Below are 23,924 nucleotides of genomic sequence, written 5' to 3'. Positions count from 1 at the left end.
CCGCGGCAGCCAAACGCCAGGGACGAGGAGGATGTCCACTCAGGCGAGCGCTCCGAAGCGATGATTAAAAAACAGCCGCACCGAAGCCGGGGCGCGGGCGGGAGCGAGGCTGGGCATGCTCAGAGGGCCGGGCTGGCGCGCGGCCGGGATCTCGGCGGCCGGAGGGAAGCGGGGCGGGGGCGCAGGCCCGAGCGGCGCCGGCGCGCATGCTCAGTGCCCGCATCTGCTCGCTCCATCCAGTGCGGCAGCCGGAAAACCGCAGCGGCGGCGGCGGCGGCGGCTGACGGGGAGCGACCGAGCCGGGCGGCAGAAGGGGGGAAAAAATACGAGGGGGCATAGCTGATAAGGCAGGACTGAGAGCCCGGGATTCACGGCCTCTCGCGGGCCGCCGCCTTCGCCGTCCGCAGGGAGGAAGGCCCGGGAGGCGGCGGCGGCGGCAGAGACGGCGGCCGGAGAAGGAGGAGACGGCGACGGGAGGGGAGCGCAGAGGAGGGGCCGCGCCGCCGGCGGCCTGGGAGCCGCAGTGATTTTGACGTTTTCCTCCGCTCGGTCTCCGGCGGCCCCCGACCGGGCTGCGCTGCTGGGGGGTGGGGGGGGCGCCCACCCCGTCCCGCGCGCCCGGCTCGTCCCTCCGCCCGCCGGGGCCTGAGGGGTCTCCGCGCTCCGCGGGAAGGGAAGGGGGAGGCGGGGGCGTGCGGGCACCGCGATGGCGGGGACATTTTCCACAACGTGATTGTTAAAGCCTCCCCCCCCCTCCTTAAAATTCCGGGCCCTTCCAGCCTCCCCCCTCCCCCCCAGCCCGTGTGACTAAACGGAGACAAAGGGGAGGCGGCCTCGCTCACACGCGCGCTCGCGGGGCGGGTGGCTCGGCGGGGCGCCGGCGCGGGGCGGGCGGACGGACCGACGGACGGACGCTGCGCCGTCACATTCCTATGCCCGGGAGGAGCGGCGGCGGCTCCCGCGGGAGGCGGCAGGCTCGCGGCGCGGACAGCTGAGCTTCTCCTCCCCCGTCGCCGCCCGGGCGGGCCTCGCCCCGGCCCCGATGGTTTGAGCCCTTCCCTCGTCCGCTCCCGACCCCCGCGGCGGCGCGGCCACACCATGTGAAGGTTAGAGCCCGGACCTCCCGACGAGCCGCCGTGAAAGATGGGGGATGCTGCAGACCCCAGGGAGATGAGAAAGACGTTCATTGTTCCAGCCATCAAGCCCTTTGACCACTATGATTTCTCCAGGGCCAAAATCGCCTGCAATCTGGCCTGGCTGGTGGCCAAAGCCTTTGGGACAGGTAAGTGGCGTCTTCCCTTCCGTCTTTCTCCTTAGGATGTACACATCCCGGTTTTTTGTTTTTTTTTGTTTTTTTTTTTTTGTCTCCGATCATCGGATGCCCCCTCGGTGCGTGTGTTCTCGCACAGGTTCGGGGAGATGATGGGGGACTGGGAAGACAAGAAAGAAAGGAGAAATTAGGTTTGGTCTTCAGCCAGGTGCTCCTGAATGGTCAGGTGGGATTTTACCCAGATTTCTTTTATTGGGTAGCAGAGGTGTTTTGTTGTGTTCAGTAAGCTGTTTTATCTTGTTTTTACTTGGGGCGGTTTTGTGGTTATTTGCCTCGTCGTGCTGCGTACATTTCCCCCTCGGTCATAATTGTGATTACACCACCAAGAAATTTGAGCTGGTTTCTTTGATTATTGAAGGACGTGGACGGCACCTAGTACTATATTGATTTTGACATTTGTAATGATGGCTGCTGTTCAGGCTTCCTAGAATGTAAGGTGGCCTGTGTCGAAGTGCAGTGTTGATTTTTGTTGTCATTCTCAAAGCCTGTATCATCCTTCCCTACACATTCCAGGCTCTATTAAACCACTTATTTAAAACCAATATTCAGCTTGCTGATTGTGGGATGCTGTTTTCATTTCCTATTATCAGTGAGATATATTCCTTTTACCAACGGTATCTTGGTTTCATAAATTAAGAGAAACAAACACTCCCTACTATGGGATTTTTTTTTTTTTTTTAATAGTCGAGTTTCTTTGAGGGCATGTGCTGTTGACACAGATTGTACAGTGGGGTAGCAATTAAACATTCTCTCCGTTACCCAGTCTTTGCAAAATAACAGGAAAAGGGCCTCCTGTTGTAATTCCTTAGCTGTTGCTTCAGGAACCCATGTTGTAGAGCCCTGAAAAAATTAGAGAGCTTTTCATAGGAAGATGCTCGTGTAAGGAAATTTCCTCTGATAACTTCAGGGATCATTTTGTAAGGTTTCTCTGCCCTAGTTAATAAAGTTTGGATGTGTAAAATATTGGTTGAAAAGTTTCTCAGTTTTTGCAGATATTTCTCCAGATGTTAAATAAATCTAAGTTTGGGTGTTTTTTTTTTTTTTTTTTTTAATTTTTTGTGGGAGGAGAATGACTTATTTCCACTCTGAAGGCTGTGAAAATATGGGGGTTAATGCTTTCGTTCATTCTTCTTAAACATCATCCATAGCTGGATGTTTTCAGAGCTGCACATTTTAGTTAACTAGCAAAGGAATCTCAGTGTTTGGGAAATTATTTTAATTCATTTTGAAGGAAACTTTAACGTGATTTTATGTTTATGACAACTTTGTTTTATTTAAATTCTCATATTTTGATATTGAAGTAGAAAGATGTTAAGGTTTTAAAACTGGCATCAGGAGTAAGTGTAATTGAAACTCATCTTGAAATAATTTACATTTTAAAGATTTATTTGGAACTAAATGTGTAGAGTAACACATAGGAAGGAAGAAGCACAAAGTGTCCGTGTATTTTTATTTTCTGGCACCATTGATATCAGCAATGAGAATAATAGATGTATTTTGGTTTTAACGTAAGCAGCATGCTGAGGCTGATATCCATTTGGAGGAGAAATGAAAGCTATTTAAGTATTTTGGAAAGACAGAAGGAAATTTACGTGGTGACCTGTGTGGAAAAGCAATGTGTATGAAATGGAAGGTAGGGGAATAACACGGATACTTTCTTTCCTTCTGAAACTGAGAGGATGCTCATAGTACAGATGTCAGAATGTTGCCCTCGATTCACAAAGGCTACTAACCAGAAAATGGCCTACTTTCGGGATATATGTCAGGCAAGTTTGCCAGATTCTGGACCGCTTGAGGAACACATATTGAACACACTTAAAAAGAAAGGAAGTGAAAGGAATCTAATATCAATGGAATCTGTTGTGTGCCAGGCACTCTGCTAGATGCTTTGCATGAAATTATACATTAGGGATTCACAGCAAGTCTGGGATGTAGGAGTTTGTTCCCCATTTTTAAAAAATGAGGATGCCAGTGCACAGGGAGGTTAAACAACTTTCCTACTATCACACTTTTAGTAAGGGTGGAGATACGTTTTCATTTGACTGACTCCCAAGGGTATGGCATTGGTGGGGGCAGGGTATACCTGCTGTATGCCTAGTACTTTAAGTACATTGCTTCATTTACTCCTACAGCAACCCTCGAGGTAGATACTGTTCTCATTTTACAGATGAGGGAACAGGTTCAGAGCTTTTAATTTGTTTGAGATTAAACATCTGGCAGGTGGTGGATTTTGCATGCCAGCTCAGGTCTTTCTGACTCTGAAGTCTTTGCTCTTTATACCACTGTGCAGAGTGTGAAAAATGTGCACATAGTACATGTTAGAAGTCTTATTTATTTTTTTATTTTCTTTAAAGAGTGGTCAACTCTTAACATACTCTCTGAAGGCTTAGATGAATATTATTGGTACTTGGTTACATTTGCCTTGGCAACAGTTGGAATGGATAAAAAGATCATACTCAAAATGGAATGAGAACCAAAGTTAGAAGACCTTAAGAGGGTGACTTAGTAACAGAATTTAATACGTTATTGAGAATGTTATGTTTGTACATTTTGTTTATTCTTTAATCAACAGACTTTCAAAGTGTACATTTATATGGAGTGAACAGAAGAAAAGTCACTTCATTTTTTTTATGTAATCTTTTTTCTTCATTTTCTGCAAACATTTAAGCGGCAAATGTTAACAGACAACGTATTTCAAAGGTATTACCTAAGGGTATTCAGTTAATATTTCAAAAATATTAGCCCAACTTGAAGTTGTGATTTACCAAATTGCTTCTTTAACGATGATATAAGAATCTTCAGTTATTAATTTAGTTTCTCTCTATGAGAAACTTTCTAACTTTTGATATATTAAAAAGTAGTCAATTTTAGAATCATATGTGTTGGAAAAGTCATTTAAAATGATAGCTAGAAATCAATGATGGACATAGAATGAAGTTATTGAACCATACAAAATAAATAAAGCACTAGTATTGTAATACCTAGAAAGCAGTTGGAGTTTTTACTTCATTTGAAGTCTTATTTCTGAAGCTTTGAATTATATTCTTCTCATTACATTGAAAATAGTCCAAATAGCCCAAATCTTAATAGCTTATTTTGTTTTTTTGTTTTTTTTTAATTTTTTTTTCAACGTTTATTTATTTTTGGGACAGAGAGAGACAGAGCATGAACGGGGGAGGGGCAGAGAGAGAGGGAGACACAGAATCGGAAACAGGCTCCAGGCTCTGAGCCATCAGCCCAGAGCCTGACGCGGGGCTCGAACTCCCGGACCGCGAGATCGTGACCTGGCTGAAGTCGGACGCTTAACCGATTGCACCACCCAGGCGCCCCATTAATAGCTTATTTTGTAGAATAACACAGATACAGTTTTGATCAAATGAAGAATAAGTTTGTGTAGATGAATTTTAATAAACAGATGCTCATTACTTGAAGCAAATTCCAAAAGGGCAAGTTAAGCTGTACTGTCTCTGCTGTATTTGAACAGCTTAACCCATTTAAGCAATGATATTGCTGAGTTTGCTTTAAATGTTCTGCTCCTCTAAATCTTTTAGGGAAAATGGTGGGTACAAAACCTCTTTATGAAATTCTTGAATTTGAAATTCTTAACATGGAATTTAAGGCCCACTTCCTAGTGTTAATATATCATTTCAACTTTATCAACTATCATTCTCCCTTTTTAAAAAAATTTTTTTAATGTTTATTTGTTTTTGAGAGAGAGAGAGCGAGAGCGAGAGAGAGCACAAGCAGGGGAGGGGCAGAGAGAGAGGGAGACACAGAATCTGAAGCAGGCTCTAGGCTCTGAGCTGTCAGCACAGATCTGATGAGGGGCTTGAACTCAGGAACCGCGAGGTCATGACCTGAGCTGAAGTTGGACACTTAACCAACTGAGCCACCCAGGTGCCCCTTATTCTCTCTTTTTAAAAAAAAAAATCATTCTCCTTTTCATACTGTTTAGTTTAATAGTATAAAATCATTTGTCCAAATACATTTTGCTGTCAAAATCCTATGTAAGCTCTAATTTATATACATGTGTAGGTTGTGATGACAACGGGTGTCATTGTGGTTAAGAAAGACTAATAGCAGAGAGGCCAGTTAGGGAAGTTATTGCAGGAGTTAAGGCAAGATATCAAGAAAGCTTATAGTAGAGTGGAAATGATAAAGCTGCTAATATTTATTAAGTACTTGCTGTGTATCAGGCACTTTGCATGTATTACATAATTTTAATTCTCATAACAGCTTTTAAGAGATGGAAACTATTAATCATTCCAATTTTACTGATGAGGAGAATGAAGCTCAGAGGTTTAGGGAACTCATCCAGAGCCATTCAGTTTATAGAGCTGGGGAGGGACACAGAGAGAGACGGAGACAGAAAATCTCCAGCAGGTTCCAGGCTGTCAGTGCAGAGCCCAACTTGGGCCTTGATCCCACGAACCATGAGATCATGACCTGAGCTGAAATCAAGAGTCTGGACAGACTGACTGAGTCACCCAGGCAGCCCCATGTTGCCCAAATATCTTATCTGAGAAATCCAATAAAGTAGGTAGCTAATAATGTAGATATGGAGTATGATTGGTAAGTTGAGGATAGAAATAATAATTTCAGGGTCTTCTGTGCATAAAATGTAACTGAAATTGTAGTAGATGTGAGGGTGATGGAATGTAGGGTAGTGAACACTTTACTTTGAGAGGGGGTGCTGAAGAAAAGGAGGCAGAATTAAAGCAATCAGAGAGTTAGAAAGAGAATTAAGAAAGTATAATAATACTGAGGCCCTGGAAGGAAAAATTTCAAGAGGGTGGTCTCATTAACAGTGTCAAATGCTGTAGGTTTTTATTTTGTTTTTATTTTTTTTTAAGATTTTATTTTATTTTTATTTCTTTTTTCTTTTTTTTAAGTATGCTTCATGTCCAGTGTGGAGCCCAATGTGGGACTTGAACTCATGACCCTGAGATCAAGACCTGAGCTGAGATCGAGTTGGATGCTTAGCCGACTGAGCCCCCCAGGCACTCCTAAAGATTTTATTTTTTTAAGTAATCTCTACACCCAGTGTGGGGCTTGAACTCACAGGCCCAAGATCAAGAGTCACATGCTCTACTGGCTGAGCCAGCCAGGTGCACCTATAGGTTTTTAAACCATGCATGCCGTTCTGATAAGGGAGATGTGATACAGGTTGTGACTGTAGTAGAGTTCAGGAAATATATAAGGGCCATGTAACTGGAATGGTGACATTCAGAGGGAGGGAGAGGTAGGGAGGGGGAAAGGGTACCACCAGCGTCAGTGATCTGTGAAGGAAGACCTCTGAAGTGGAGGTGGTAGTTAGACTTGATCCTGAGGTGAGTCAGGCTGAATGGAAAGTAGGCATTGTAGATGGAGGAGATAGTTTGTGCAGGCATGGAGTTCTGAAACCAACATAGACCAGTAGGATTGGGGAGGTTTGTGTAATGAAGTGTAGTAGGAGATCCAGCTTGAAAGGTAGATTGGAACAGAATTGTTTGAAGAGCCAGGTTGAGGAATTTGGTATTTATTTTGTAGATAAATTATTCTAAGCATATTGGATTGAAAAAGTGCTATGACTAATTTGTTAAACACATACTTTGTGCTAAGTACAATTTTGAACATTTTATATTTATTATTTCTTTTAATTCTGAGAATGACCCTATTAAGTGGAAACCATTTTATTTCTTCTATAACTCTAAAGCAAGGTTTCCCAACCACAGAACTATGGGCTGGGTAATTCTTTTTTGTGGAGGGCCGTCCTATGCATTGTAGGATTTTAGCAGCATCCTTGGCCTAGTTGACAGTAGTATTCTCCACCGTCATTTCCAGGTGTGACAACCAAAAATGTCTCCAGACTTTCTCAATGTCTCCTGGGAGGCCAAATGACCCCAGCTTGAGAACCATTGCCATAACGATTTTAAGATATACATGCAATTTAAAAAGGGTTTTTGTACATTAAAGTCCAAATTAATTGTAAGACATCCTGATTTCAGAAGTATTCAAATGGAACATAAGAATTTAGGAAATTGGATAGTTTGCCCTTTTTGTTAATGAGCAAACAGGTTTAGAGGGCTTAAATAACTTGCTTTTGATCAACTTGTAAGTGGTGGAACCAGAATTATAGCCTAAGCCTTTATGATACTAAAATTTGTATTTTAACCTCTATGTTATATATGCTTTCTGTAGTTCATCACAATTTTATTTTTTTAATGTTTATTTATTTTTGAGAGAGAGAGAGAGAGAGAGAGAGAGAGATAGAGATTGAGTGCAAGCAGGGGAGGGGCAGAGAGAGAGGGAGACACAGAATGCGAAGCAGGCTCCAGGCCCTGAGCTGTCTACACAGAGCACGATGTGGGGCTCGAACCCATGAACCACGAGATCATGACCTGAGCCAAAGTCAGATGCTTAACTGACCAAGCCACCCAGGAACTCCAGTAGTTCATTACAATTGTATAGTATTGGAAGTGAAGGCATGAATGCATGAAAACCTTTCAAATATAAGTGTTAAGTTTGTTTTGCGGAATTGAAAGTTTATTTAATCTGGGGCACCTTGGTGGCTCAGTCCCTGAAGCGTCCGACTTTGGCTCAGGTCATGATCTTGCGGTTTGTGGGTTTGAGCCCTGTGTTGGACTCTGTGCCGACAGCTCAGAGCCTGGAGCCTGTTTCGCATTCTGTGTCTCATTCTCTCTCTGCCCCTCCCCCACCGTGCTCTGTCTTTGTCTCTCAAAAATAAATAAATGTAAAAAAATTTTTTAAAGTTTATTTAATCTTCAACAAACCTGGTATTTGATAAATTAGTACAGAAATATAAAATATATTTAGCATTGGTCTGTCATTTCAGAGTCTCCTCCCCCTCCCTAATTTAGTGCAGAGATGAATACTTATTTCGGTTAACGGAAATTCCATCTCTTTATCTAGTTTTCCATGTATACTAGTTTATGGACCTTTTCCATTGGTACATTACAAATAATAATACTTTATTTTTAATTTTATTTTTTTAATTTACATCCAAATTAGCGTATAGTGCAACAATGATTTCAGGAGTAGATTCCTTAATGCCCCTTACCCATTTAGCCCATCCCGCCTCCCACATTCCCTCCAGTAACCCTCTGTTTGTTTTCCATATTTATGAGCCTCTTATGCTTTGTCCCCCTCCCTGTTTGTATATTTTTGTTTCCCTTTCCTTATGTTCATCTGTTTTGTCTCTTAAAGACCTCATATGAGTGAAGTCATATGATATTTGTCTTTCTCTGAATAATTTCACTTAGCATAATACCCTCCAGTTCCATCCACGTAGTTGCAAATGGCAAGATTTCATTCTTTTTGATTGCCAAGTAATACTCCATTGTATATATATACCACATCTTCTTTATTCATCGATGGACAACAAATAATAATACTTAAATGTTACATATTTATTGTAGTGACAAGCTTGGTTCTTTAGCTGAGATAAAAGTTGTTTTCATTTATGACATTGATCACTTTCCATCCTGTGCCTTGCACAGTTTTTCCTTTCCTTCTTTAACATTGTTCTTCATCAACATAACATTTTAGATTAAAGGCCTGTACAGTAGTATCTTTGCAGTTCTCATACTACCACTTATTCCCTTTTTTTTCTGGGGCATTTTCCTGAAGTACTCTTTGTCTTGGTTTCCCTACTTGCTGCATAGTCATGGTAATAAGCATGTGCATGCTGCTTTGAGTTCACTAGAAGAAAAAATTGGGAAGCGTTAGAATTTATCAGTCTCACACTTAGGCTACCTTTACATATTCTGTGCGCAGTGTGGGATTATATTTCTTATAGTAACTTCAGAGAATTATTTTTATTGAAAGTATTTTTCACTACAAACTAGACAAACTAGAGGCTGGGCATATGTAGCAGTAGGGAGGCCACTGAGCTCGTTCTGTAATCCTTACAGCTGTACTCTGCGGTATTATGCCTAGTAATGTTTGTGGAGTATTCTATTTTCTTAAGGTAAAGAGATGGAATTTCCGTTAACCGGAATAAGTGTTCATCTCTGCACTCCATATTTCATAAACATAGGTTCCTGGGAGTGTGCGTGTACGATCTTAAAAAGGTATTTTGGAAGTGCCATATTCACCAATTCCCAGCTCTCTCCTTCACACCATTTTTCTTTTTTCTTTTTTAAAATGTTTATTTCTTTTTGAGAGAGAGAGAAAGAAAGCGGGAGTGAGCAGGAGAGGGGCAGAGAGAGAGGGGAACAGAGGATCTGAAGCAGGCTCTGTGCTGACAGCAGCAAGCCTGATGCAGGGCTCGAACTCATGTGACCTGAGCTGAAGTTGGATGCCTAACTGACTGAGCCACCCAGGTGCCCCTTCTTTTTTCTTTTTCTTTTTCTTTTTCTTTTTCTTTTTCTTTTTCTTTTTCTTTTTCTTTTTCTTGTTCTTTTTCTTTTTCTTTTTCTTCTTTTTCTTTTTCTTCTTTTTCTTCTTCTTCTTCTTCTTCTTCTTCTTCTTCTTCTTCTTTTCTTTCTTTGTTTCTTTCTTTCTTTTTTAAATTTTAGAGAGAGTGGAAGCAGGGGAGAGGGACAGAGGGAGGGAGGGAGAGAGAAAGAGAATTTTAAGCAGGCTTCATTCACCCTCTTGTGTGGAGCCCAGTGTGGGACTCCTTCCCACAAGCTGGGATCATGACCTGAGCCACCCAGGTGCCCCCACACCATTTTCTGTCTCTAAAATGGGAATTGTCTCTCTCACTCTTCTCTCTGCCTTTCCCCTGCTCTCTCTCTCTCTTTCAACATAAACAAATAAACTTAAAAAAAGTAAACATTAAAAAACACCCAAAAATCTTTTCAAATGGGAATTGCATGCAGATTCTGAGTACTTTAGGCTCTTGGATAAAAGACGTTTGATGAAACATTTGAAATATTTTAAAAGATGTTTGTCATCAACCACGGTAAGTTTCAAAGTACAGTTGACCCTTGAACAACATGGATTAGAGCTGCGTGGATCCACGTATATATAGATTATTCTCAATAAACATATAGGAAAACTTTTTGGAGATTTGTGACAGTTTGAAAAAACTTGTAGATGAACTGCATAGTCTAGAAATACTGAAAAAAAATTAAGAAAAGTTAGGTATTATGAGAATACAGTATATAATACAACATGTAAAATGTTATTAACTGTTTATATTACTGGTGTGGCTTCTGGTTGGCGGTAGGCTCTTAGTAATTAGTTTTTTGGGGAGTCAAAAGTGATATGCAGATTTTTGACTACATGGCGGGGGGGGGGGGGCGTCGAGTTGGTACCCTTAACCCCCTGGGTTGTTCGAGGGTCAAATGTAGATGGTTTCATTTTTTTCTGCTGGCATTTTCTACTGCTCTCCAGATTCTCTTTTTCAGCTGTCTTCTTGTTTTCCCTTCTCTTTTTTGATGACATTCAAATAAAGGGGTTGCTGACCTTGTTAATTTTTCTCTAATTCATACTTTTGTAGAACTTTGTAATGTAACAGATTTTGAAATAGCAGAAATTTGTCTTTTTTTCCAGCCACCTCCATTTTTTAAAAATACATACTAAAGATTGTGATGATATCTTGAAAATTTACTTTTTGACCCCAAAATATTTTTTGAACAGATGAGACAGGCACAGATTGAAAACTCAAAAGGTATGTCAGGGTAGTTCTAGTGAAAAGTCTCCTTTCCATCTGGACCCAGAGTCACTGCCATTTATTTAAAGCTAGGTGCCATCATCAGAAGTCTGCTTTTTAAAAGATCTCTTAAAGTACACTTAAAATGATTAAAATGATAAATTTTATGTTATGTGTATTTTACCACATTAAAAAAAAGATCTCTTAAAAACAGTAGAAAATGTATTGAAAAGAGACTAAGATTTGCAAAGGGGAAATAAGTAGGAAGTCATAGTCCAAGTGAGAGATGATGACAACTTGAATTTGGATTGCAGCAGTGGATATGGAAAGAAGTGGGTGAATGTAAAAGATAAGACTTGGTGATTGGGCATGTGGGAACAAAGATGAGATTGTGGGGAGTGTTAAGATTGCTTCTGTTTACTGAGAAAGGGAATAATGGAAGAGAGCCAGGTTGTGTGTATGTGCAAAGAACAGCATGGAGTTTGAGGAATATCTAAAATGGTGGTGTGTGCATTAGGCCTTAAAAATTCATATGTGGAATTTAGAAGATCTTTGGGATGAGACACATACATGGTTATAAAAAGAGTAACTGCCAGTCACTTTGAAGGAAAGTACAGAGGAGAGACAAGGGGACCTAACACAGGAGAGCCAGCAAAGGAGCCAGACGTAGAGTAACCAGAGAAGAGGAAAACAAGGCAGGGAAGTATGGAATCTCAAGCATAGGGAAGAGAACACTGAAGATGAGGGCGGTATAAGGTACTGCTGAGACAGATTAAGCAAGAAGTCTCATAAAATTCCATTGAGTTAACACCGATGAAGTTTTTGATGACTTGGCTGAGGACATGTTGAGGGCAATGTAGAAGCAAAACTGTGACCATAGTAGGTTGAAAGTTAATGAGAGTATCTTCACTTGTGGTAACAGAAAATCCAACTCAAATTGGCTTACAATATAGAGGATTTATTGGCTCATATAACCAAAAAAATTCTGAGATAAGTTGGACTTTTGATCAGGTCCCATTTCCATTTCTTTGTGATTTCCCTAGCTATGCCCTTCTTTATGTGTGAGTTTCATTCTCCAGCTGTCTTCTCTCATGGTAGCAAATGGCTGTAGTAGTTCCAGGCCTCACATCCATCCACGTCCATATATCACACTACTCAGAGCTCTTTCTTAATCATTGAAAGTTGTGTACTCTTCTTTTTTTTCTTTCTCTTGAAATAAACAAAGCCATTTGATTTTAGAAAATATCAAATATGTCCAGTAACAGTAAACTGCCATGTACTTTTCACCCAACCTCCATGATCATCAACTCATAGCCAATGTTGATTTATCATTTACATTGATTTTTCTGGCCACACTGATTATTTGAAGCAAGTCCCAGACATTGTATCATTTCATCTATAAATATATTAGTGTGTATCTCTAGTCAGGAATACTCTTTTTAAATATAACCATGGTACTGGCATCATCACAGCACTGTCTGTCATACCACTCCGTATCCTTAGTATTAAGATTTCTCTGATTGTCTCATAAATCGTCTTTATTTTTTTGTTTTGCACTTCATTTGTTCCAATCTATATCCAAATAAGGGTCATATTTTGCAATTGGTTGGTATGTCTCTTTAAGGTTTTTTTTTGAAGGTTTTTTTTTTTGAAAATTTTTAAATACATGGGCTCTTCCTCTGTGTCATTTTGTCTTGCTTCCATTTATTTACTGGAGGAACCAGAGTGTTTGCCCTTTAAAATTTCCCAATTCTGGGGGCGCCTGGGTGGCTCAGTTGGTTAAGCGTCTGACTTTGGCTCAGGTCATAATCCGACAGCTCGTGAGTTCAAGCCCTGTGTCAGGCTCTGTGCTAACGGCTCAGGCCTGGAGCCTGCTTCCAGTTGTGTGTCTTCCTTTCTGCCCCTTCCCCGTGTTTGCACTCGTGCGCACACACGCTCTCTCTCTCTTTCAAAAATAAAATAAACATTCAAAAAAATTTTTTTTTAATTTCCCAAGTCTGGATCTCCATGGTATTATTTAATAGGTTTCCATAAATTGGCAGTTAGATCTAAAGAACTCTGTAGATTCAAGTTTATTTTTTGGCATACTTCACAGGTGGTGTGTATTTTTACCAGGAGGTGCTTAATGTCTAGTTGTCTCTTTTTCTATCATGATTTCATATGTTAGTGAGAAAGGTCTTTTAAATAGAAACTTCTTTTGGGGCGCCTGAGTGGCTCAGTCGGTTAAACGTCTGACTCTTGATCTCAGGGTCGTGAATTCCAGCTCCACATTGTGGTCTGTGTGGGGCATTAAGATTACTTAAAAATTAATAAATAAAGAAAGAAAGAAAAAGAAAAAGAAACTTTTAGTATATGGTTACCCTTTGTGGGAAATTACCTTCATAAATGATAGCCTCCAAGTAAATTACCAGGCAAACTACTCCAGAGGTCACAGAAAAGAAGAGCTCACAGACCTAATTAAAATGGTTAAATCCTATGGTTTGTTAAATCAATTTACAATGAGAAGCAAGGAGAAAGAGATCAGGTAAGTTAACACATTTAAGATAGAGTGCAAGCAGGAAGAAAGAACCATACTCTGAATCCTGCAATATACAGTGTTTATATGTCCATCTCTTTCTGCTACATTAGCCTTCCCTAATGATGATGGTATGGTCACAGGACCAGAGTTGAAGTTTCAACAAGGAGGCCCACAGTGACACATAGGCCAGTGATACACACTTGCTCTATCAGACAGACACAGGGAACAAGCGTGCCAACAAGCATGCCGGGCACAGCTGTGGGTAACCAATAAGCCTGATGAATAGCCTTGGACTTTGTGTTACTTGGTCAGAGGACAAGTAGGCCAGAATGGGTGTTACCAGTAGGTGGCCAAATTAAGGACTCGTGGATATTAAGTATTCATGTATATTTAGTGTTCATCGTCTCTTGTTCGTTTGTCTCATGCATATTCAATATAGCATGAGTATTTAGGGCTTTACATATATGTTTAGTATATCATGAATATTTAGTGTCTAGATACCTCATGAATATTTGGTATCTTTTGGGGTTTTTTCATTCTTTTTTTCTTTTTAAACACACATGATACAATCCACTTACCTTTATTTAACATATTTGAATTCTATGTTTAACAAACTTTTTGCTTACTAGTGCTTATCTATACTTAAAAGCTTTCACCTATATTTTACAAACTACAAACATATTCTTTTGTAGAATTGAAGAGTCTAGAAAGTGAAAGTACATTACACTGAGGTACAGAGAAGGCAGAATAAATGCTACTTCCTTCCCTTAACTGGGGGGAATTTGTGCCAAACTGTGTGGGTCACTGGCCCCCAAGAGTCTGAAAGGGTAAAGAATAGGGAGAAAGAGCATTCTAAATAGTGACCAGAATATGCAAAGACAAAGGCTCTGAAGTGTAAGAAAGTGAGATTGTTGGGAACTGAATGTGGCTAGCAGGGATGCATAATACAAGGTGGTGGGTGGAGACAGGGATCTTCCTTCTAAGGTCGGAGGGAGGATTTTAATCCTTAAAGAAGTTGGAAATCATTGAAAACCCTAGAATTCGTGGTGGCGTGTGCGACATGATCAAATTTGCTTATTGCCTATAAGCAGTGGGTGGAGAATGCTTTGACAAGAGTAGGGACAAGAGTAGATGTGTGAAGACAATTAGGAGTAAATGAAGTAATTCACATGAGAAGCACTGATTGCCTGGGCCCAAGAGATGTGAGTTGAGACTGTGAGAAGGGGATGGATTTTATTTGGGAGTTGAAGGAGAAGGAGGCATTAATGATGACTCCTAGGTTTCTGGCTTAGGCAACTAGATGGATTGTGGTATAGTTTGTCGATGTGGAGAATGCTGGAAAATGAACAAATGTGGAGGAAAAGACTGATTTGGGACATTTTGAGGTTTCATAGTGTTTCCAGCATAATTTCAAACATGTAAGAATAGTACAAGGAACTCCTGAGTACCCTTTAGCCAGATTTATCAGTTGTGAACATTTTGTCCCATTTATCATTCTCTTTCTCCCTCCCACACAAACATGTGTGTATATATATACACATAATATTTTCTGAACTGTTTGAGAATGCATGAGAGACATTGTGTCCCCTACCCCCAAATACTTTATCCCCTAAAATGAAGGATGTTTCTTATATATAATCTCAGTAAAATTATAACAATAAGGAAACTTAACTTTGATACAATATTATTATCTAATCCACAGTCCAAATTCTAATTTGCCAATTATCTTAATGTCATTATTGCAATTTTTTTTTCCCATTCCAAGATCCAGTCCAGAATCATGCATTGCAGTTAGTTGACTTGTCTCTTTGGTCTCCTTTAACCTGAAATAGTTCTTCAGTCTGTCTTCGTCTTTTATGATGTTGACACTTTTATAGACTGAGCACCCTGAGCTGCATGCTGAGCTGGGGCTCAAGCCCCTTCCTTGGGCACTGTCTTAGCTCTTGCCAAACCTCCTTTGGCCTGTGGTACAGGCAGCCAGTTATCTGCAAGGGCCACCTGGGCTGCCTCCCCTCTTTAGGTTCTTATACCCTCCTTTCGAGTGTGGGCCCCTATTTAGCAGATATCCCCTCTGCCTTTGGTCTGAATGACTGGGATGATGGCTGCTGGTGCTGGCAGTGTCCCAAGAATACCCAGACAGTATGAAGAAAAACAAAGTGCACAGAGACGTACCTTCTCCCAGGCAAAAACTGATGGGAGATCCAGGAACTAGAGACCATTTCCCAATCCATTCCTCCTCCTGCCATCTTCTTTGGCTTTCTTTTTTCTTGTCCTTTTCTCTTCTCTCCCTTGGCTGACCCACCCTTGTACCCCCTCTCATCACTGCTGCCACCGCCACCTGTCTTTCCACCAACAGATGTACCCTCCTGCCCCCTTGCATGGAACCATCTCTGCACTGCCCATAGGATTTGGGCAAGAGTGCCCGGGAGGCACCCAGAAACCAGTTGGCATCTAGGTAGCCCCCAAGGACAGATGTTTAGCCAGAGGGACATTTCCTTAACCAAGATATAGGTGCTAGGCTGATTGCTACTGGAGTTTAGCAGACAGAGCTAGGAAACACACATATGCATACATAGCATAAAGTAAATATATTTCTTTTTCTGTATACAGATGGATACATAACACCATGTGTTCATACTGACACTTGGCATTTTAGTCCCAACACCACAGAGTTCGTTCTAGTCTTTCTAGTTCATTTCTAGTCCCTTCCTATATTTGTAGCTCCCCTTGTCAGTGAGAAACTTGGCACCCATTTTGAATTTGGGGTTTCTTTGTGACATCCAAGTGAAGAGTTGGGTAGGGTAGTTGGCTTATAAGGATCTGGGGCTTGGAAGAGGTGCTTTAGTCTCACAGGGTAGTGGGAGGAGTGGAGGAGGTAATTTAAGCTCAGGAATGCTTAACAGCACTTAACACGTCATTTGGTAAGTTGAAGGGTAGAGGGAGTTCACTTTTAATTGGCATCTCATTTGAAGGCAAAGCTCAGTGTTTAGGTACTTGTCATTCTTTTAGTAAACATTTGAGTGCCTGCTGTGTTCCAGGCACTATTATTCTAGGCACTAGTGACACAGGACAAAGAAGTATCCTGCTCTCCTTGAGGTTACGTTGTAGTGGAAAGAGGCAGAAATAAACAAACATATATTATAGGATAGTAATAGCTGTTATATGGAGAATTAAAATAGGATGACTGATTGGGTGGTCAGGGAGGGTATATCTGAGGAAGTGACATTTAGCTGTCATCTGAATAGAATGAGCTATCTATGTGAAGGTTAGATTGAGGAATGTTAGAAGCAGAGGGAATAGCGAGCGCATAGACCAAAAGGCGTGAACTTGGCATGCTGTAGCAACAGAAAGACTTGGGTGTCTGGAGCATAGTGGGCTGGGGGAGGGAGAGGAAGTTGAAGCCGGAGGAGGAGGAGCTGGTATGTGTGCAAAATATGGAGAAACTTGAACTCAGGGAAGTTAATTAGTGCACTCAAAATCCCCTAGCAAGTAACTGCTAAAATTCAGACTCACCTTTTAAACTCCATTGCCCATACTTTTCCCAAAGCCCCAATTTTCCCCCACTATATCATGCTGCCCCACCCCCCCCCTTTTTTTTAAATTTCAAAGAGCAGGGGAAAAGAGCAAGGGGAGGAGAGAGAGAGAGAAAGAAAGAAAGAATCTTAAGCAGGCTCCATGCTCAGTGTGGAGCCCCAGATGGAGCCCTCGACATGGGGCTCAATCCCCACCCAGCCCTGGCATCATGACCTGAGCCGAAATTAAGAGTTGGTTGCTCAACCGACTGAGCGACCCAGGTACCCCATATCGTGCTGCCTCCTAATGGTAGTGAATGTAGGTTAACTGAAAACAGGTTTGGTTTTGAGCGTTTTACTTCTTTGCAGAAGTAAAGCGTGGCCTAGGAGATAACTTTAAAGTTTTCCAAGCAGGTGCAAGGAATGAATTATGATTATTAGCACAGAATCTGGGAGTTGAGGGGAGTTTTGAAATATTAGAGTTGTTTTAGGACAAGACTAATGACTAATATTTTTTAAAGAATAACATTTTCATTCATTTGTCAGGTATGTATTGAGTGCTTACCATGTACCAGGCATTAAGTTAGGTGCTGGGGATTTATATCCTGGTGAATAAGATAGACCTGGTCCTTGCCTTCTGGTCATGTATAAGGGTACTCATTTTAGCACATCTTTGTCAATAGTGGGTTTTAAAAATAATTTTCCATTTTTGTAGGTAAAAAATGACTCATTGTAACTTTCTCTGATTACTGGTAGTGTTGGTTTTTTTTTTTTTTTTCCATGTTATTGACCATTTTTAGGTCTTGGTTAATTTTAAGTTCAAGGTCTATGGATTATTTTCAGTTGGAGTTTTTGAAACTCACTAGTTCTCTCTCAGTAATTGTTTTAGAAATAATTTTTTAGGTTTGGAAAATAAGGCAATATTCACATGACCGAGCATTATGATAATTTCTGAAATGCATTCCCCTCTTACCTCTCTACTCTTCATTGTTTTAAAGAAATCTGTATCATTTGCTGGCATATGTATGCAACTAGTAACTAGCCCATCTTTATAGAAAATTGCCTTGAGTAAATTACTGTCTACTCCCTTTACTTGTACTTCAAGCATTTCAGGTGATTGTTAATTTCAAAACTTAGATCTAGTTAGGATTTATGATACGATTAAGGTAAATTCTGCTTAAGTCCTGGCACACAAGAAAAACTTGTCTCTTATCCTTTGCAATTCTAGGAGTGGTGATTCACTCATCCATTCCTTAAGCATTAATTTCTTACCTTTTGTGTTCTGGAGGTGAGGGAGAGGGTGAAACCTTTTATCTTTGATTTTGTCTGTTTCCTAAAATGCTGTTTCAGTTCATTTGTTTCACAATGTGCTACAGTTCCAAACTTAAAAAAATTAGTTTTGTATAGTTAGCAAAATGATAGATATTTTTGAAGTCGTCTTTTAAGCATGTTTAGTTCTTTAAGACTTGTTTTTGAAAGTGACCTATTTTATATTACTCAATATGGAGTTTTGCATTCTTTTGGGGGAGTGGGAAAATCTGTTTTTGTCATATTTTTGAAATATTCTTTGGCTTGCTGTGGATCTTTTCCCTTTTTCTTTCTTTTTTTTTTTAATTTTTTTTTTTAATGTTTATTTATTTTTGAGACAGAGAGAGACAGAGCATGAATGGGGGAGGGTCAGAGAGAGAGGGAGACACAGAATCCGAAACGGGCTCCAGGCTCTGAGCTGTCAGCACAGAGCCCGACGCGGGGCTCGAACTCATGAACCGCGAGACCGTGACCTGAGCCGAAGTCGGCCGCTCAACCGACTGAGCCACCCAGGCGCCCCAATCTTTTCCCTTTTTCTTGTGTCGGGATCTTTTTAAACTCTTTTTTTTTTTTAAAGTTTATTATTGATTTTAAGAGAGAGAGAGAGAGTGAGCACACATGTGCATGAGTGGGGGAGGGGCAGAGAGCGAGGGGGAGAGAGAGAATTCCAAGCAGGCTCTGCAACATCAGTGCAGAGCTTGTTGTGGGGCTCGAGCTCATGAATTGTGAGATCATGACCTGAGCCGAAGTTGGATGCTTAACCAACTGAGCCACCCAGGCACCCTGCCTTGGGATCTTTTTAAAACTTACACCTTCATAACTTGGGTTTGTGGGTATGCCATAATAAAATGGAAGTAGCCCCTAGCTGCACGTCTTCTACCTTCTAGCCTTGTGATGTTGGCCAACCATTGTTATTTAAAATATATATATATATATTTTGTGAGAGAGAGCTAGTGGCGGAGGGGCAGAGAGACAGAGGGAGACAGAGGATCTTAAAGCGGGCTCTTGATGGACAGCAGAGAGCCCATTGTGGGGCTTGAATTCATGAACCTCGAGTTCTTGACCTGAGCTGAAGTCTGACCCTTAACTGATTGAGCCACCCAGGTGCCCAACCATTGTTACTTTTTAAGCTATTTAGTTAGATGGCTTAGAGCTAGGACTGCATTTATCAGCTGTGTGCCCTTGGCAAGATAACCTTTCTTGGGTTCCTTATCTATAAAATAGGGGTAAGAGAATTGTTAATATTGAATGACAGAAGGCATGTTTAGGACAGTGTCTTGACACACAAAGGTCCTTAGTGTTACTATATTCTAAATATATATCTGCATATTGTCTGATTTGCCGCTTTCACCAAGTTGTTAGAAAGATTAGTAAAAGCAATAGATGAATGTTAGGTAGATGTACAGGTATGGTAGAGAAATTTGTAATCCTGATGATGTTAGTAGTCACTTTTCTTTGCACACCTAATGTTTAGATACCAAGTCACCTATATAAGTCGTTTTCTTTATTGTTACAGTAAATAAAAATCTACTAGGCCTACATTTTATAATAATTACCTTAAATAAATTCTCTTTTAGAGTTGTACTACTAAATAGCTTCTTTTTAGTTCCTATGATACTAAATTTAACTTACCAGTACTGTATTCTGTAGTTTATACTGGGCTTATGTATCATGCTGAGGCAGCTATTAAGGCTGGCTCACTACTGGTTAATGTGGCTGTGAAGGAAGAAGTGTTTTCAATTATTAAATGAGGATGATATTTTTAGATGTCACCAAAATCCCAAATTGATACATCTACTCTTGACCTCTTTCCAGAGTCCTATATCCCCAGCTGCTTTTTGGATATTTTTGCTGTCGTTTCTAATCAGCATGTCTAAAACCGAGTTTATGATCTTGCTTCCAGAATTAGTGCTTCCTGATTTTCTTTTTTCTATTAATGATACCACTGTTTCCCAGGTAACCCAGGCCTAATGGTTTTTGCCATCTTCACCCCCTCCCTTTGCTTTATTCCTGAGTCCTTTTTGGGTTTGTTTTATAAGCAGTTTTAAAAAAAAATTTTTTTTAACATTTATTTATTTATTTTAAAAAAAAAAAATTTTTTTTTCAACGTTTATTTATTTTTGGGACAGAGAGAGACAGAGCATGAACGGGGGAGGGGCAGAGAGAGAGGGAGACACAGAATCAGAAACAGGCTCCAGGCTCTGAGCCATCAGCCCAGAGCCCGATGCGGGGCTCGAACTCCCGGACTGCGAGATCGTGACCTGGCTGAAGTCGGACACTTAACCGACTGCGCCACCCAGGCGCCCCGACATTTATTTATTTTTGAGAGAGAGTGAGAAAGAGCCGAGAAGGAGCAGAGAGAGAGGGAGACAGAATCTGAAGCAGGCTGCAGGCTCTGAGCTGTCAGCACAGAGCCTGATGCGGTGCTCGAACCCAAGAACCATGAGCTGAGATCATGACGTGAGCCGAAGTCTGGTGCTCAACCGACTGAGCCATCCAGGCGCACCCCTAAGCAGTCTTTCATGTCTTTTATTCTTGTCTTCATTTCCTTATTTATGTCTGATATTTACCTCCATCAGTATTGAAGGCCAGATTATTTGTCCCCAAACGTCATATCACTCTTCTTTAAAACTAAAAGTAATTCCTTGTTAGCTATTAAATAAATGTTTGGCTATTATATATGTGTTTAAAAGAGATATTACTTTTGTCTTATCTGAACCTCCCATCACAGCTTTCCTGCTTACTCCTATCCTACATGAATGCCTTTCTCCACCCAAATTGTTCAGTTTGGTATCTCTTCACATCCTTCCTTCCTTCCTTCCTTCCTTCCTTCCTTCCTTCCACTCTCTCCTTGCTCTTCCCTTTGTTTAGATAGACTTTTGTTTTTTGACTAAGCAAATTCTGCCTATTTTTCCTATCCTATTTCTTTAAGATGAAGTCAAGTCAGCCCAGTATGATGCTTCCTGCTTTGAACTTTAAGCACTTAATTGTTCCTTTAGAACAATTGTTCATTTAGCACTTAGTTTCTTTCAGTTGGTGCTCAATCATTCATTGTTTCTGAATTGCTTAACTTTATTTGTCTGTCTGGTCTTTTTGTACATTATTGGCTTCTTGAAGGTACGGATTATTTCTAATTCCTTGGATTTCCTCAGAACCATGCTGGTATATAATATGAACATGCAATCATTACTATAATATTTGATGAAAATATTTTTCTTCTTCTTTTCTTTTTTTATTTTAGAGAGAGAGAGAGTATGAGCAGGGTAGAGGGGCAGAGGGGAAGGGAGGGAGAGAGGGAGGGAGGGAGGGAGAGAGAATCTCAAGCAGGCTCCATGCTCAGTGTGGAGCCCAATGAGGGGCTCAATCCCATGACCCTGGTATTATGACCTGAGTTGAAAGCAAGAGTCATATGCTCTACTGATTGAGCCACTCAGGCACCCCATGATGAAAATATTTTTCTAAATAATAGGAACTCTTCAAAAACTTTAGGATGAAAATTGCTAAGAAGTATACTAATACTTTGTGAATACATTTAAAAAATGTTCACTTTGATTAGTACTATGGCTTATTTTGAGCTTATATTAAAGCTGCCTATTCAGAAGACTCCTAAAATCAGTGATGGGGGATGGTTGGCCTCAAAACCTCACTTTTCAAAGAGAAGGCAGGCAAGGAAATGGCTAAGTGTCATGTCAGACTAGCCAGAGCTATCAGGTTCTATGATTGTGGCTCCATGTTAACTTTTAACTTAGATGCCTGCCTTTACTTTTGGAAGACAAACCTCATTCTTGTGTTGGCTTTGATTAAGAGCACAGCTCACAGGTAAGGAGTGGGAAGAGGAAGGCAAGATACCTTGTTAAACAGTAAGAAGTGCTTTGTTTGTCTTGCCTTTTTAGTGATCTGGCTGCCATCAGATGCAAAAGCAGCTCCTGAGGTTGATTTAGAAGTAGATGTTGGGAGAGTGGGACTTGACATTCTTCAAGGGAAATGGCTAGCAGAAAAGAAACTCAGACGAATTTGGTTTCCTTCTCATGTCCCATTTGTAGACTCTCCTTTCTGTGTCTCCACTGAATGTGTTAGTTGGGTGTCCAGGAGGGATTTTTGGGGTAAGGCGGAGAGAACAGTGATTTACTTGGTTAAGGGATTTAAAAAAAAAAAAATGTTTGTTTATTTTTGAGAGTCGGGCAGGGGGGTGGGGGGAAGGGCAAAGAGAAGGGAGAGAGAATCCCAAGCAGACTCCACACTGCCTGCCAGTGCAGAAGCTGACGTGGGGCTCAAATTTGTGAACTGTGAGATCATGACCTGAGCTGAAGTCCAGAGTTGGACACTTAACTGACTGAGTCACCTAGGTGCCTCTAGGTTAAGGGATTTAAAAAAAAGTTTTTTTTTAACGTTTAAAAATTTATTTTTGAGAGAGAAGGAGACAGAGCATGAGCCAGGGATGGGCAGAGAGAGGGAGACACAGAATCTGAAGCAGCTACAGTCTCTGAGCTGTTAGCACAGAGCCCAATGCAGGGCTCAAACCCACAAGCTATGAGATCATGACCTGAGTCGAAGTTGGACTCTTGACGAACTGAGCCACTCAGGCACCCTTAGTTTAAGGTATTTTTGAGAGTAGTTCTCCCTTAAACTATAGCTGTAACTGCCCCTCAATAGATTCATCAGGCTAAGCAAGAAGGGTGAGAGACCAGAGAGCCTGAGATAGAGGGAGAGAATAAGTTAGGCAGCTTCTGCTTTGCAAGTGATTAGCTATACAACTTCAGTTAAGTGATTTTATGCTGTCAGTTGGCAAGGCCTAGCTTCCCCTGTAATAGCCGTTAGAGTGCGTTTTCTGGTTGACTGCTTGTATGTGAGAGTATTCGCTGAAATTAGTTTTTAGGAATCTTTTATCACATTCTATGGATTTGAGTGTGCATGTGGGAATACTTTCCCCAGAGTCATTAGACTTAGAAAACTTTTTCTTTGCTTTGTAATCTTGTTTTAGAATATACTTGGAACAATATCTTCTGTAAAGCAAATTTCTCTTTTCCATTCCAGATTAGCTGCCAAGCTCTAATAAATTACCTTTTCAGTTAAAGGGTATTGTTATTTTTGGAAGGAATCTTCTGTGACATAATAATTATTAAATTGTGTTTCTTTATAAACATATTGTAAGAATTTCCCCCCCTCCCCTTAATCTTTATAGAAAATGTGCCAGAGGAACTTCGAGAACCATTTTACACAGATCAGTATGACCAGGAACACATCAAACCACCCGTGGTTAATTTACTTCTTTCGGCTGAACTATACTGTCGTGCTGGGAGTCTCATTCTCAAGAGTGATGCTGCGAAACCCCTTCTGGGCCATGATGCTGTAATCCAGGCTTTAGCGCAGAAAGGTCTTTATGTAACTGACCAAGAAAAACTGGTAACTGAACGAGATCTGCACAAGAAACCCATACAGATGGTGAGTCTTTGTATACCCAAGGTTACTTAGTTTGAAGTGTATACTTTTGAGTGTGAATTGTATTGTAAAATGGAGGAAATTATGTTTTGAGATTGGATTGTCCTCTCTGCCTAGAGTTTAAAAACTTAACATTTTCTTATAAACCTCGTTTCCAAATGAAGGAAGATTTTAATAAACTATTTTGGAATGTTTGGTGCCATTCTGATACCCAGG

General features: G+C 40.8%; 1 protein-coding gene across 1 annotated transcript in view; it reads left to right on the top strand.

The window, feature by feature from the left end:
• Nucleotides 1-576: 576 nt before the first annotated feature.
• CAMSAP2 (calmodulin regulated spectrin associated protein family member 2) overlaps nt 577-23,924 on the top strand; it is a 111,649-nt gene continuing 88,301 nt past the window's right edge. Inside the window, exons 1-2 of the mRNA XM_047076706.1 lie at nt 577-1,282; nt 23,452-23,711. Coding sequence (XP_046932662.1) covers nt 1,144-1,282; nt 23,452-23,711 — 399 coding nt within the window. The 5' untranslated portion in view covers nt 577-1,143. The remainder of the gene's footprint in view (nt 1,283-23,451; nt 23,712-23,924) is intronic.

The sequence above is a fragment of the Lynx rufus genome, unplaced genomic scaffold (assembly GCF_022079265.1).
Source record: "Lynx rufus isolate CCGP_SWC_20201006 ecotype Redwood Valley unplaced genomic scaffold, mLynRuf1.p SCAF_15, whole genome shotgun sequence".
Taxonomy (NCBI): Eukaryota; Metazoa; Chordata; class Mammalia; order Carnivora; family Felidae; genus Lynx; species Lynx rufus.
Note: the sequence above shows the minus strand (reverse complement) of the source record. Positions and strands in the feature narration are given on the sequence as shown.